The sequence below is a fragment of the Nyctibius grandis genome, chromosome 1 (assembly GCF_013368605.1).
Source record: "Nyctibius grandis isolate bNycGra1 chromosome 1, bNycGra1.pri, whole genome shotgun sequence".
Classification (NCBI taxonomy): domain Eukaryota; kingdom Metazoa; phylum Chordata; class Aves; order Nyctibiiformes; family Nyctibiidae; genus Nyctibius; species Nyctibius grandis.
Window position 1 is genome coordinate 105,642,998 of NC_090658.1, and position 14,192 is coordinate 105,657,189.

Genomic DNA, 14,192 nt, shown 5'->3' on the forward strand with positions numbered 1-14,192 from the left:
GGTCATTTTAAAGAGCACCCAAGTGCAGGCTCCGGTCTCTTTTGCTCACTGTGACAGCAAAGTGTCACACTGGAAACCACAAGCTGGAACTTATCAAGTGGCCTCTGATCTTTCTCTCTCCTTTCTGCCACCTTCCCTCTCTTTTTGTCTTTTAATTTTTCCAAGGAAGAGGCATTTTCACTGACAGCTTCTGGGACAGCTCTGGGACACCTTTTTTCTGAGGAGGGTAAGGGGTTTTTAACTCCTCACTTTGATAGTGGTTAGAAGTAATATTTTAAAGGAGGGGGGAAGGTTGGTTGTTTGAATGCATTGTGTTGAGACCTCGGGTGTCCTTTGGCATGAGTTGTTCTTAAGCTAAAATAAATTAGGTGAAAGTAAACGGCTATAGAAAACCAAATCATCCAGGGTTTTCAAAGTTCAGTAACTTGGATTTATTATAGGATGGTTTGATTTGTTTCACTGGTTTTGCATGTCCTGTCACTTACGTGCTTATACACTAAACTAGCTGGTGACGTTTCTGCTGATGGAAAAGTATTTTTCAGGAGAAAACATTGGAGAGTGGACATTTTTGAACAGAGATCTTAAAACGTCATGGATTTAAATGAGCTCTGCCATGATGCAGTGAGGCAATAAACATTAAGTGCTGCATGTAGTAAAATTTTTAAGTTACGGGTCTCTAAAAATATTTAGAATCACAAATATGACTGCCAAAAGAATATGCCCTTGCCAGCTATAAAGTTGTGGCTATTAATATGCAAAGCTATAGCTATGTGGGTAACACACAAAAACATCCAAAAGTTTCATTTTGCTTTTATTCTATGTCAACAAATGTACATGACACTTGGGATAGCATAGGAGTTTTTTTGCGAAAAAACTGTGTTAAACAACCAAAGTATGCTAAAACACCAGCTATACCTTTGATTGAACCTGTCTTAAAATGGCAAGCTGCTGGGAGGTTGCTATTCTGGGAGGTGACTCTGATAGGTCTCAACAGATGCAGCTCCTGGAATGCAGCTGGAGCGGGGGGAGCCAGGCAGCAGCTGACCCCCGTGCTGGCACACCGACATTTCGGGGATCGTCGCTCACGTCAGCGCGGGCTGACACTGACACTTTGGGCACACATGGCCTTCTCCCTTGCCTGCTCTGCACATGGTCGTCACCCCGCAGCAGCAGCAAAAAAACCCCCTGGTGCTCACAAACAGCAACCATTCCTTTCTATAATTAAAATACCAGTTTGTTACGTGTTGTGCGCTTAAGGAAAAATTGATGTGCTGAGATTTTAGATTGAAATATTACTGAAGTTTTTTTATTAAGTTACCTAAAATAATCCAGTAGTTTGTTTTATTGTTAGGTAGCATTTCTCCATGAATGAGTGCAAGGATCACAGAGAAAATTAGCTGGTGTAAATTCTTTTAAATTCAATGGATATATTGAAGATATATGCTATATTTGAATATATTTGAATGCTGATCTCAGCAATCCTGTTTTAACTGTGCTATTGAAGATCAGTGCTTTCCTTCAAGGTGTATTTGCGTATACATATATTTATTTGAAATAGCTCCTTTGAAAACTACTTAGGGGCCATCTCACATTGCGTTTGACAAAAACTTGGCTCTTCGTCTCCACAAGAGCGGGAACTTGCCTAGAGTTGATAAGCCTAATTTAAATACATGTTCTAACATAACTCTATGGAAGTGATTATTAACTTTCACACATAAAGAACTTGTTGAAAATAACATGTCCTGCTAGTGTTTGCATGACATTTTTCTCAAATAAAAGTTAGACAAAATCCAAAGTGTAGGATTATAAATTTCAAATTACTGATATTGAAAAGCAAGCAAAGTGTGCTATGAGGAGGATGTATTTGTGAATCTGACATGGGAAGCAGAATATCACCAGTCTAGAAAACAAAAAGTTACAAAAACCTGGGAACAATTTGGAGCAGATACTAAATCTAAAATCAACATGACATCATACTAAAATTCACTTTGTCTTTATGTCTTATGTTGCTTTTTTTTTAAAGAGTTTCTTCCACTCTTACTATTTTCTGGTCAAATTCTGAACTCGCCTGTAAGTCTGTACTAGCCTTGGAGTAAGTATGAACAAAGCTGGGGGCCCTTATCTTTCCTGTGCTTCAGACTAATGAATTCATATCTAAAGCCTGGCTGATTGAAATGTATATTTACAAAATTGTACACTCTGGCAAACTCATTTAATGCTTAGGGAGAGAATTTAACTCTTTGGATGTGGTGACAATAGGGGAATGTTATTTTTATGACCTTGTTTAAAAAAAAGGAATTATTTTTAGGTGTTGTAGGTGTATCTTCACAATATGAGTATCCATTGTTATTAATAAGCAGCCACTCTACAATCTAGGACAGTGTAATAGTTCTTAGGAAGATAGATTATCCTGTCTATTTTGCTTTTGTGGCATTTATATGTATTGACAAAGATTAAATTTTCTGCGTAATCACTCTGCTGTTACATTTCACAACTGCAGTGTAGCCCTAAATGTTTTAATTTTATTTTTAGCAAGCTCTTGGCTGTAATATTTCATTGCAGTCATGGCCCCTAAGAAGAAGAACATGAAGAAGAACAAAGCAGATATCAATGAAATGACTATCATTGTGGAAGATGGCCCCCTCAGTAAACTGAATGGCCTGAATGGACTCTTGGAAGGAGGAAATGGTTTCAGCTGCATCTCATCTGAAGTTTCTGATCCATCATACAGCCCAAATCTCTTGGAAGGTCTAAGCAGAATGAGACAAGAAAATTTTCTTTGTGACTTGACTATCAGTACCAAAACCAAATCCTTCAGTGTTCATAAGGTGGTGATGGCTTCAAGCAGTGATTACTTTCACAACATCTTGAAGAAAGATCCATCCACTCAAAGAGTAGACCTCAATGACGTATCCCCATTGGGTCTAGCTACTGTTATCACTTATGCTTACACTGGAAAACTTACTCTCTCACTTTATACAATAGGTAGTATTATTTCCACAGCAATTTATCTACAGATTCACACCCTTGTAAAGATGTGCTGTGATTTTCTAATCCAAGAAATTAGTGTTGAGAATTGTATGTACGTTGCCAATATTGCAGAAACATACGGACTAAAAACAACCAAGGAAGCAGCACACAAATTTATTAGAGACAACTTCATTGAATTTTCAGAAACTGATCAGTTCTTAAAACTTACTTTTGATCAGATTAATGAACTTCTTGCAGATGATGACTTGCAGTTGCCTTCTGAAATTGTTGCATTCCAGATTGCAATAAAATGGCTGGAATTTGACCAAAAAAGAGTAAAGTTTGCTGCTGATCTCTTAGGTAACATCCGTTTTGGTACCATCTCAGCCCAAGACCTTGTCAATTATGTTCAAACTGTGCCAAGAATGATGCAAGATGCAGACTGCCATAAGCTCCTAGTGGATGCCATGAACTACCATTTGCTTCCCTACCACCAGAACACACTGCAGTCCAGAAGAACGAGGATCCGTGGAGGTTTCAGGGTCTTAGTTACTGTTGGTGGACGCCCAGCTCTAACAGAAAAGTCTCTTAGCAGAGACATCTTGTACAGAGATCCCGAAAATGGATGGAAGAAGCTGAGTGAAATGCCTGCTAAAAGTTTTAATCAGTGTGTGACAGTGATGGATGGATTTCTCTATGTGGCTGGTGGGGAAGACCAGAATGATGCCAGGAACCAAGCCAAGCATGCAGTCAGCAATTTCTGCAGGTAATTGGTTATTTATTTAAAAGGGATGGAACAATCGATTCCACAGAATGCAGGTAGATAGATCAAGCTGGTTTGTGACATGCGTCATGAAGAGATCAGATAATAGAAAGGGGACAGGGTTGGGGAGGTATGGATGCTATTCTATATTAAAGTTTGAATGAACAGAAATATGCAACTGAAGTTATGCAAAAACTTCACCATGGTTAAACATGCACAATGAGAAGTGAGGAAGAAGGAGAAAACTTACTCCAAGTGGAGGAAATAAAGAGGAACATAAATAGGAAATTCTGGGATGTTTTAAGGTACCATTAAAATGCACCAAATCAGACAAGGTGAGACTTCCTAAATTTCAAGAGCTTCTGATGCCTCACAGACAGTTCTGAAAAACACCTTTTAGGAATTATAATCTTGACTTCCTATGCACCATCCACCATATTTTCAACAGCTTTTATACTGCATTTCAAATCCTTTAGCTTTTTCATTTATTGATATTTTAGAAGCAGTGTCACCGTGTCTTGAAGGCTATATTTCTCTTCTACAGTGTATTCCAAATAATACCTCATTTCTGAAATATTACCATTCCTATCTATAGTCATCTGGGACTGCACAGGTGATAGCAAGGTCAGAAGAATGCATAGGCTAACATGCAATAGTGAAATGGGTGGTGCTAGTTTTTAAGTAGTTCAACCTAAAAGCTGACAACACACAATAGCTGGAAGCAAAGGCTGAAGGTGAGGCAGCTCAGCTTTTTATCTGCTTACAGACTATGGACATGTAATGGCAATACACAGCCGCAGTCCTGCTAATGCTTCCTTTTCTCCTCCCAGAAGGAACATTCAGATAACTTCTCCTGAAGACATCAACCAACACGCAAAGTTAATGAATAAGGAATTGTAGAATCATAGAATCATTTTGGTTGGAAAAGACCTTTAAGATCATCAAGTCTAACCGTAAACCTAACACTGCCAAGTCCACCACTAAACCATGTCCCTAAGTACCACATCTACATGTCTTCTAAATACCTCCAGGGATGGTGACTCCACCACTTCCCTGGGCAGCCTGTTCCAAGGCTTGGTAACCTTTTCACTGAAGAAATTTTTCCTAATATCCAATCTAAGTGTCTCCTGGTGCAACTTGAGGCCGTTTCCTTTCATCCTACCGCTTGGTACTTGGGAGAAGAGCCCAACACCTGCCTCGCTACAACCTCCTTTGAAATAGTTGTAGAGAGGGATAAGGTCTCCCCTCAGCCTCCTTTTCTCCAGACTAAACAACCCCAGTTCCCTCAGCCACTCCTCATAAGACTTGCACTCTAGACCCTTCACCAGCTTCGTTGTCCTTCTTTGGACTTGCTCCAGCGCCTCAATGTCTTTCTTGAAGTGAGGGGCCCAAAACAGAACACAGGTATGACCTCTCCAGTGCCAAGTACAGAGGGACAATCACTTCTCTAGTCCTGCTGGCCACACTATTTCTAATACGCACCAGGATGCTGTTGGCCTTCTTGGCCACCTGGGCACAGCTGGCCATCAATCAACACCCCCAGGTCCTTTTCCACCAGGCATCTTTCCAGCCACTCTTCCCCAAGCCCATAGTGGTGCATGGGGTTGTGCTCCAAGTGCAGGACCCGACATTTAGCTTTATTGAACCTCATACAGCTGGCCTCGGCCCATCGATCTAACCTGTCAAGATCCCTCTGTAAAGCCTTTCTCTAGATCATTTGTATTGTGTAATCATCTACTTCATCAGAAAAATACATCACATAAAGGAGATTATGCTGTTGCCCTGCTGACCTTCTGGCTTTACACTGTGCCTCACATTCTCACAAGGAGCTGTGTGCTCAGTGCACACCTTTGTTGTGGGGAGGAGGTGGGGGAATCCTCATGGTCCACAGATGAATAGGTTCTGCTCCCTGTTCTGCCGTTAACCTTGGGCATGTCAATTCACATCGGTATGTCTGTGGACTTGCTTTCAGAGCGGCAGATGACAATGCTGAATGACAGCTAACAATTCGTGTTTACTTTCTCATAGTCTTTTTCTCGTGTGATTCTCTGGTCCCCTCAGCATGCAACAGGAGAAATGTATGGGTCTACTAATGTACCTCACTCAACTCCTTCAGGAGTCATAATTTTGCTATTTCCTATTTCAAAATTGCTCATTTAAATGTTAAGGACAGCAAATGTTATTTCAGATAGGAATGGGGTTAGAAAGCAAAGATGTTCTTTCCACAGAATTCTTACTCCATATGAGTGGCAGGGAAAGAACACATACCATTTAGAAAGTACTATAAAGATGTAAGCATAAATCACCATGTCACATTTTTTAAAACTCTCTATGTAAATTTTGACATCTTTGCTGTAGGCGTAAATTGCAAAAAAACTTCTAAAATTTCTATTGTATGTTGAAAGTACCTCTTTCCAATATTCTAATGAGGTTATTGTACAAAAACAAATTACAGAAGAGTCAGATTTATTTCATTGAAATAATGCCAGCTTTGAATGATACAAACACAATTTTCTCCAATCAAAAACTAAATTTATTTGGAAGTTTAACGAGGAGTACCAGTTTCATTCCACTGACTTCTAACGGGCTAAATAACTAAATAAAATTTTAGCAACTTCTCAGCTGCAGCAGTAGTAGGGCAGAGACAGGACTGTAGAATTTAATGGAGCAGTATGGGAGACAGTTACCCTCTTTTTTCAATGCTTTCAGATATGATCCTCGTTTCAACACCTGGATTCACCTGGCAAGCATGAATCAGCGGCGCACCCACTTTAGCCTGAATGTATTCAATGGCCTCCTTTTTGCAGTGGGTGGTCGCAATTCTGAGGGATGCCTCTCCTCAATCGAATGCTATGTGCCTACAACTAATCAGTGGCAGATGAAGGCACCTCTGGAGGTGCCCAGGTGCTGCCACGCCAGTGCAGTGGTGGATGGTCGGATCCTGGTCACAGGAGGTTACATTAATAACGCTTACTCTCGCTCAGTGTGTATGTACGACCCCAGCAAAGATAGCTGGCAGGATAAGTCCAGCCTTAGCACCCCGAGGGGGTGGCACTGCGCGGTGTCCCTTCTGGAGAGGGTCTATGTCATGGGTGGGTCTCAGCTGGGGGGGCGAGCAGAAAGGGTTGACGTTCTCCCCGTGGAGTGTTACAGTCCTTACACAGGGCAATGGAGTTACGTGGCGCCGCTTCAAACTGGAGTTAGTACGGCTGGCGCCTCCACCCTTAACGGGAAGATTTATTTAGTGGGTGGTTGGAATGAAATAGAGAAAAAATATAAGAAGTGCATTCAGTGCTATAACCCGGATCTCAATGAATGGACAGAGGAAGACGAGCTGCCGGAGGCCACTGTGGGTGTCTCCTGTTGTACAATATCCATGCCCAACACCAAGACAAGGGAGTCTAGGGCCAGCTCAGTCTCTTCTGTCCCAGTCAGTATTTAAATACGGGTTTAACCAGCAATAAGGAAAAATGTTTACCAGCACAACAGTGTAATTAACCCTTTAAGTAGCATTTTTGTGCTTATATGGAAAAAAAAATCATTGGCTTTGCAACAGTTTTAACAGTGCAAATTGGCCACTTTTCATGATCTTAATACAGGTGGTGTGAAACAGCATATTAGGGATAAGATGGATTTTCTTAGCAGGAAGAGAGAGTTAAGCCATTTCTGCAGAGGGAATTTCGTTCTTTTCCTGACTTTGCCACTGACTCATTGTGTTATCTGTGGCAAATCATTTCAGTTCTTGGTGCCTTCATTTCCTTACCTGTAAAATAGAGACAAACCTGCTTCAGAAGTTTGTTGTGAGGCTTTTTTAATATTGAGTTTTAAATGCTTTCATTTAAACCCAAAATGAAAGTCAGATATTGCTAGTAATAAATCTCAACATACATCAGAAATGTGCCATGTCATCATAAAAGTGGTCAGTTTTGTTCTTTTCTAAGCATTTCCTATTTTGACAACAGAAGAAAAAAAAACAAAAATATAGCATATAGCATGTGCATACTTTCCTTTTGGGGCGGTAGTATTCACAAAAAAATTTTCAAAATGTCTTCTCCTTCAGAAGTTAGAAGAGATCCCTATCTTTTGCCGTGAAACCCTTTAATTCTCATATCTAATGCTGTGACGTGGCTTTCAAGACCTGAATCCACAGAATACCTTAGCTCCTGTAAACATTATAGGCCAGCCCCAAGGGCTGCCTTGGGTGCGATGTTTCTCTCCTGACCTCCATGTGTACACCAAGGAGCAGACCATCTTCCTCCTCACACCAGGGAGACATTCCTATCACTTCAGGTGGAACGCATGAAGGCCAGTCAGTATGTCTCCTCCTGTTCCTACTCTTCCCATCTGTGTAGGAATGTATGTCCAGGTTATCTGCTTGTTCAAGAAGGTCCTCACCAATGCAAGGAGCTAGGAACTGCCACAGCAGGGCCAAAATCTTGAAGCCGAGTTTATGCCAGGAAGCACCTAGGGCTAATGGTGTCTAAGAGTGGAGATGCACAGAGCGTCCCTCCTACTCAGTAGTAGTATTCTGACAAATTCCCAGTCGAGTGAGGAACAAAGATGGAATAAAGACTGCAGGATCTGCCTTTAAGAGTAGGGTATATGTGTGGAAAACGGTGAATCATGGGAAAACTGGATGAAATTGAAGAGACTTTCCTTAATAATACCAACTTGTCTTCCTAATTTCAGCATGCAGTAGGGGAGTTAAACACAAAATGTAGTCCTGTTCCCTTAGCCAAAGGGATATGCAGCCTATAATGTCCCCTGAGAATTTGATACCAAAGGCTTGCTGTCAGCACAAAATGTCTACACCCTTCTGTTGGGGAAAGAAAGAACCAATACAAGGAACTAAAGTGATTTAATATAACCAAAAGGGTAGAAGTTCACTCACCCTAACCAATTCATAGAGGCTTCACATGCAGTTTCCTCAGATTATCATTGACACCTCCAGGCTCCAGTGCCAGGGAGAAGGCATGCTCTTTGCAATGTTTACAAGGCAGACGAATTTTTATCTCATTTGCAAAAGGGGGAGGCTATAAAATTGTCTGTAATTTGTTGAGGCAAGCATTTTCAGGACTTATGTGCTGCTCTTTGTAGCTTTGTTGCAGCTGCATATTGAGCAGCAGCATGAGCGTGACACAGTATTAGAGATGAATTAATTCACTCTGTCAGTTGGGATTAAACTCCATGGTACTCGGTTATTTTTTCCAGTTCTGACTTAGAGTTCATGTCTGCATCCTGACAACACAATTTTAAATACCAAGTTCTATTTTTGAGTGCTGCATGTTACTAGAATATACTGAATTGCAATGACTTTTGGTCAGAGTAGCGCTGTCATATAGTTTTGATTAATTTAATTAGCATACAGTTATCCTTTATCCCATTTAATTCAAATGAATAATAATTCAAGTCCACAGTCACAGAACAAAACATGGAATTGTGTAAGAGAGTAAGATTACTTTGGTTTAAATACGAAAATGCTGTTCTTGCACATTCCAGTCACCAAAAGCTTCTTGTCGAGGAAAGCAAAATTTCTCTTTTCCCCAAGTCATGACCATGTGTTCCATATAAAGGTATTTAGGAAGCTCTTTGAAAAATCCGTCTGCTTCAATATTTTTTTGTAGAATGTTAATATTACTAGATGAAGTTGCTTATCCACCCAGTCCAATGCAGACATACATACAAATATCCAATTATAGCTGTATACATACTCCAGTTTTTTAGTGTTTCTAAGATACCCATAAGACGGTACTTAGGAACTGAAGAAACAATCATTTTGGCCTCAGACAGACATTGGATGAAATTGTGTCATATGCAAGTATCTCTTTTTTCCCTTTAGGAACTGAGTTCCAAAATGCTATGAGTAGTCAGATGTTGCTGCACTCTTTCCTCTTTTGTGAGCCAATGCTTCCTGTACACCAACAACCACCTTCTGTTTTTGAGTAGAAAGGTATTTGTGAATGATGGGCTAAGTGCAATGAAACTACTCTCTTACTACTTAAAGGGTTAAAAACTTTGGGGGCCAAATCCTTTTCATCTTATTCACAAAAAAGTTCCATTGACTCCACTGGGACTACTGAGTAAGATGTTCAGGATTTCGAACTCTTGGCCAAATTCTGGCAGAACAGTAGATATAGATGCCTGCCAAGACTGTCATACCCAGAAGGAAGACTGCTTCTCAGCCTCCACTGCCCTTGGCCACAACAAATCCGTAAAGATGTGTCCTAAGACAGGAGCCGTGTGTTCCTTCCATCGCACAAATTAGGTACGTACTTCAGGCCAACAATCTTAGGTAGATTAACAAATGGTATTGTTATCAGTATAGCACTTCAGGGTGGCTTCATACTATTTTCTCTAAACATCTGTTTAGACTTCAACTGCACATTGAGCCAGTATTTGGCCCTTAATATGTGACAATATCAGCTGGACTTAATATTATTTTGATCATAGCAAGGTACTGAGCTATTTGTGACATTTTTATGTACAATCTTGTTTTGTTAGAACTGTGAAAAATGGTTTGTATGTTGTGTTTTATGGAATGGCGTTCTTTCATTGTCCAGTATGGTATTTTCAATCTCCAGATATTTAATAACATCTCAATTGGACTTGAAATATTGTATATCCCAAAAAGAAGTTTTAAAATGCAGTTAAGGAAGTACTGTATATGGTAATAGTAAGTAGAGCAGAGGGCTTCCAACTGTATGAGATGCAGATTGTTAAAACACTACAGGGATCTTCTTTAATGCTATACTAATAGTAAAAAAAAAAAAAAATCATGTGTGCTGTTATCTTCAAAATTCCTTACGCCGATGCATTTTATAGTCGACAACATCTGTGCTTCCAAGGAATTCAAATCCGAAAATAAGCTTTCTTCAGTCCATGAGTGAAACAGTTTGATAATGTTTTGTTTTCTTGTTTATTCATGCTTGTGTAGGTGCATGGGAGAATGTGTTACAAAGTTGTGAGGGCGGAACTTACTGTTGGAAAGTTATGCTGAAAAGAAGATTTTGTGCTTAGTTCTTTATCAAGATGAAATCATGATCATTTAATCTCTTCCTAAAGTTGACCTGCAAGATCATCTGTGGATCAGTCAAGAGTCCAGTAAGCTTAAGTGCCAACTTCTAGCTGATGAAAGAGGGAAGCAGACAAAATGAGCATCAACCAAAGCTATGAGGTGTTGAAAAGTGTTTTGTGTTGAGATTTTTAAATGGCAGTTCTTGCAGGAAAAAGTACATGATGAAAGAAATGACTGAATAAGACCATGCTTTATATTATCCTGAAACCTACCTTAGTTGATCCTATAGTTTTAACTCTTCCCAGTCCCATGCTGGGTTTAGGGGGAGTTTTTCACTGGTAACAGCTGGGTTTGGTAATTCTAGTTGCAAATCCAACAGTCAAACAAATAGTTTTATGAGCATGCATACCTTCTTGAATTCAGTGTGAATTCTCCTATATACAGTTACTCTCATGTGCTTATGTTTGGAAAATTAAAATACAAGAACTAAATCCATGGGTAGACAAGTATCAATGTCCAATGAAAGCCAGCATGGAGGTATTAGGCTGATCCTCAACATCACCATTCAACTACTCACTTACGATGCAGGCACATGAAATGTTTTAGAGACTAGATTTCCCTGAAAGGATTATTTCCTTTGGGGTGGCTGCTCAATGAAATCCTCTGTATGCTCCAAGGGGTTTTGTGCAACACACAGGATGGGAGATGCAAGAGGTTCCAGACAGTGGAAAGGGGAAGATGGAGCCCCTTAGCACAGTCAGTAGACTAAGATTTTGTTCCCATTTCTCAACAATGTTTGAGAAATACGTGCTGGAAGGAAGCACCTACTTGAACACACACCTTTCCATAAGCAGCCTTTCTTTATGTTACCTAACTGAGGTGGCCCAGCATTTCTTACGAAGAGCAAGACTCAATTTTCAATCTACCTTAACCCGGTTTACCCAAGCTGGGAGATCTTTTTCAAATTCTGAATCTGCCTGCTTGGAGAAGTCAGTTGAAGCCAATAGTCCTGCTATAGTCTCCTGACCTTTTTGCAATGAATATTCTCATCCTTTTGTTAAAGACCTACTTTGTATAAGGAATCAAAAACATCATAATGCACAGATTTATACTTTGACTCCTCCATGCAAGAGGAGGATCTCTTGTTCCTTTTATTTTCTTTTTTCTTGTCCATGACTGAGTGACTCACAGGGCACCAAAGAAGATGCACAGATGTGAGCAGTACATAAAAGCTCATCTGTGAATCTAATTCAAAAAATCTCATCGCTGGTGGCCACAATAAAGAAAAGAACACATTCTGCAATGTCTGCTGGAAAAAAGAGATGAAAAATGAGTTACTGGTGCTCATTTGCAAGTGTGGCACTGCTCAGAGGTCTGTTCCCAGAAGTTCCCTGAAGGAATATACATGCAGTTCTATATAGCTTGTGTGAGATATTCCGTTACTACCAGATGAGTTTTGCCAAGATTGGTATGAGTGAGTTCATTGTTGTCTCAATGAAAATTAAATTTTCAATAAAAATATAGGCAATTAATAAACTTATGAGGATTGCATAGTTGATTTCTGTTGTTAATAATGGGAACATACACATTTAGATACACTGGATGTTACACTAGTTGCTGCCTTGGCAGTTTTTTGTCAACAAGAAGAGTTAAAAATATAACTTATTTGTGTAAAGCATTTCCCTGGCTTGTAAGTGTTAGACATGTTGCTTATACAGATAGGTTTTCTAATTATACACTTTAAGGATGGACTGTGATAACACAAGGGAACATATTTCAACATAAAAAAATCTGTAAGTGTAATGTGAGAATGTTACTACTTAAAAATGAAAATTTGTAGTGCAGCAGTTGTCGTTAAGAGGAATAACAGCATGTTGGTATTTTCATTGTATGCTTTAAATAAAACCGTCGACACATGGCGCAAACAAGTTATTCTTATCGTAAAATCAGTTGGAAACTGCGAGACTCTCTTTCTGATGAACGCCTGGCTGCAGTTGAAATATACTTTGTTCTGAGCCCCGTGCTGATCCTTGCTTTCGTATCAGCCAACTAGAATGTTTGTTACACCTGGGCTGTCAAACCACCTTCACAATAAGCTACAAAGTGTGACTTAGAGCCACTTTTATATTTTTCGTTTCATTACAAGGACAACAACTTGCTTTTTAACAAGAATTTCACAGTCATTTGTTCTAATCAAGAAATGATGATAAATCAGATGTCTGATTAGCAACTGAACATCTTTTCATTTGGACTGTATGAGGAACAGTATCTGAAATAACAACATCTTAATTTCAAGGAAAAAAAAATTAGTCCGAATTCTGAAGAGCAATTAAGTTCTGCCACAGATGAGAGGGTTTGATGCACCATAAAGCATTCCCTGTGTTTTGGTATGAAGGGCTTGGTTCAAAGCATGGTTTGGCATTCGGCTGATGTCACAACCTGAAGGGTTACCCGGCTGGCAGCTGTGCAGAGATCATGACCGTGGGTTCCTATGATTCCATAATACACAAGACACGGAGGCTTTGTCCTCTCAACTTCTCTACTTTATTACGGATTACCACAAATACCGCAAAAATCACCACTAGCAAATATACCTATGGTTAACAAAGCTAATATGAAGATTAATAAAGTGAATATGAATGAATATATATATCAAGCTATTACAAATTATTATCAGCAATCGGTAATACAGTATCAATTGATAGGATGGTGTCAGTAACAGCATCCAGCAGCATGGTAGTACAACCAATGACAGCAACAACCAAGTAGGTATATACTATTACATATTACTACAACTTAATATAAGAGACATTATTCACCTATTCTAACCAAAGTTTTACCATTTGTCTTTCAGAAAACATAGCCAATATCATAGTGGTATGAGAGGGATTGCAACCTGTTCCTGTCCTGCAGAAAAGGAAGAGGAAGGGTTTATGTTGTTCTCCTGCCAAGGCTAGGAGCACACAGGTCCCAACTTCATGGAGGGAGTGAGACTGATATGGTATTGCTATGTCCTTGCCACAAAAAGGCTAAAAAACGTGCTACTGGAGTAAGTCATTGCTAGATGGCTTCTTCCTGAAGGCAGAGAAGGGAACAGGGAAGAAATGTTAAATTTCCAACCAAATCTTCTACAGCAACACAACTCTCCATGATATCTTATCAAGAGCAGATAGTAGAATGATCACCCAGGACTTATCTGTAAAGGAAAAAATAGAAACTAACAGAGTATCACAACAGTTTAGAATCTGTCTCTGAACTGGCAGGCCCTTCACCTTCTGGCTATAATGTTCAAAATAGTCCAAGTAGCTGGGAAAGAATAATGTTAAGTAGCATTAAAGTAAAGAATAAAAAACTAAAGTGTATATCATTGCTGGGAGCTAAAGTACAGCAGATCAAAATTCAGGGATGATTTTGAGGAGTTAAGCCATGAATCTGTGTGGTAAA

The 14,192-nt window shown here is 39.6% G+C and overlaps 1 protein-coding gene across 1 annotated transcript; it reads left to right on the forward strand.

Moving 5' to 3' along the window:
- The first annotated feature begins 27 nt into the window (after positions 1-27).
- Positions 28-12,676, forward strand: KLHL31 (kelch like family member 31). Its single transcript, XM_068415154.1, has 3 exons — positions 28-226; positions 2,533-3,736; positions 6,443-12,676. The coding sequence occupies exons 2-3, from the start codon at positions 2,565-2,567 to the stop codon at positions 7,173-7,175; spliced, it is 1,905 nt and encodes a 634-aa protein (XP_068271255.1). The 5' UTR covers positions 28-226; positions 2,533-2,564; the 3' UTR covers positions 7,176-12,676.
- Positions 12,677-14,192: the final 1,516 nt, after the last annotated feature.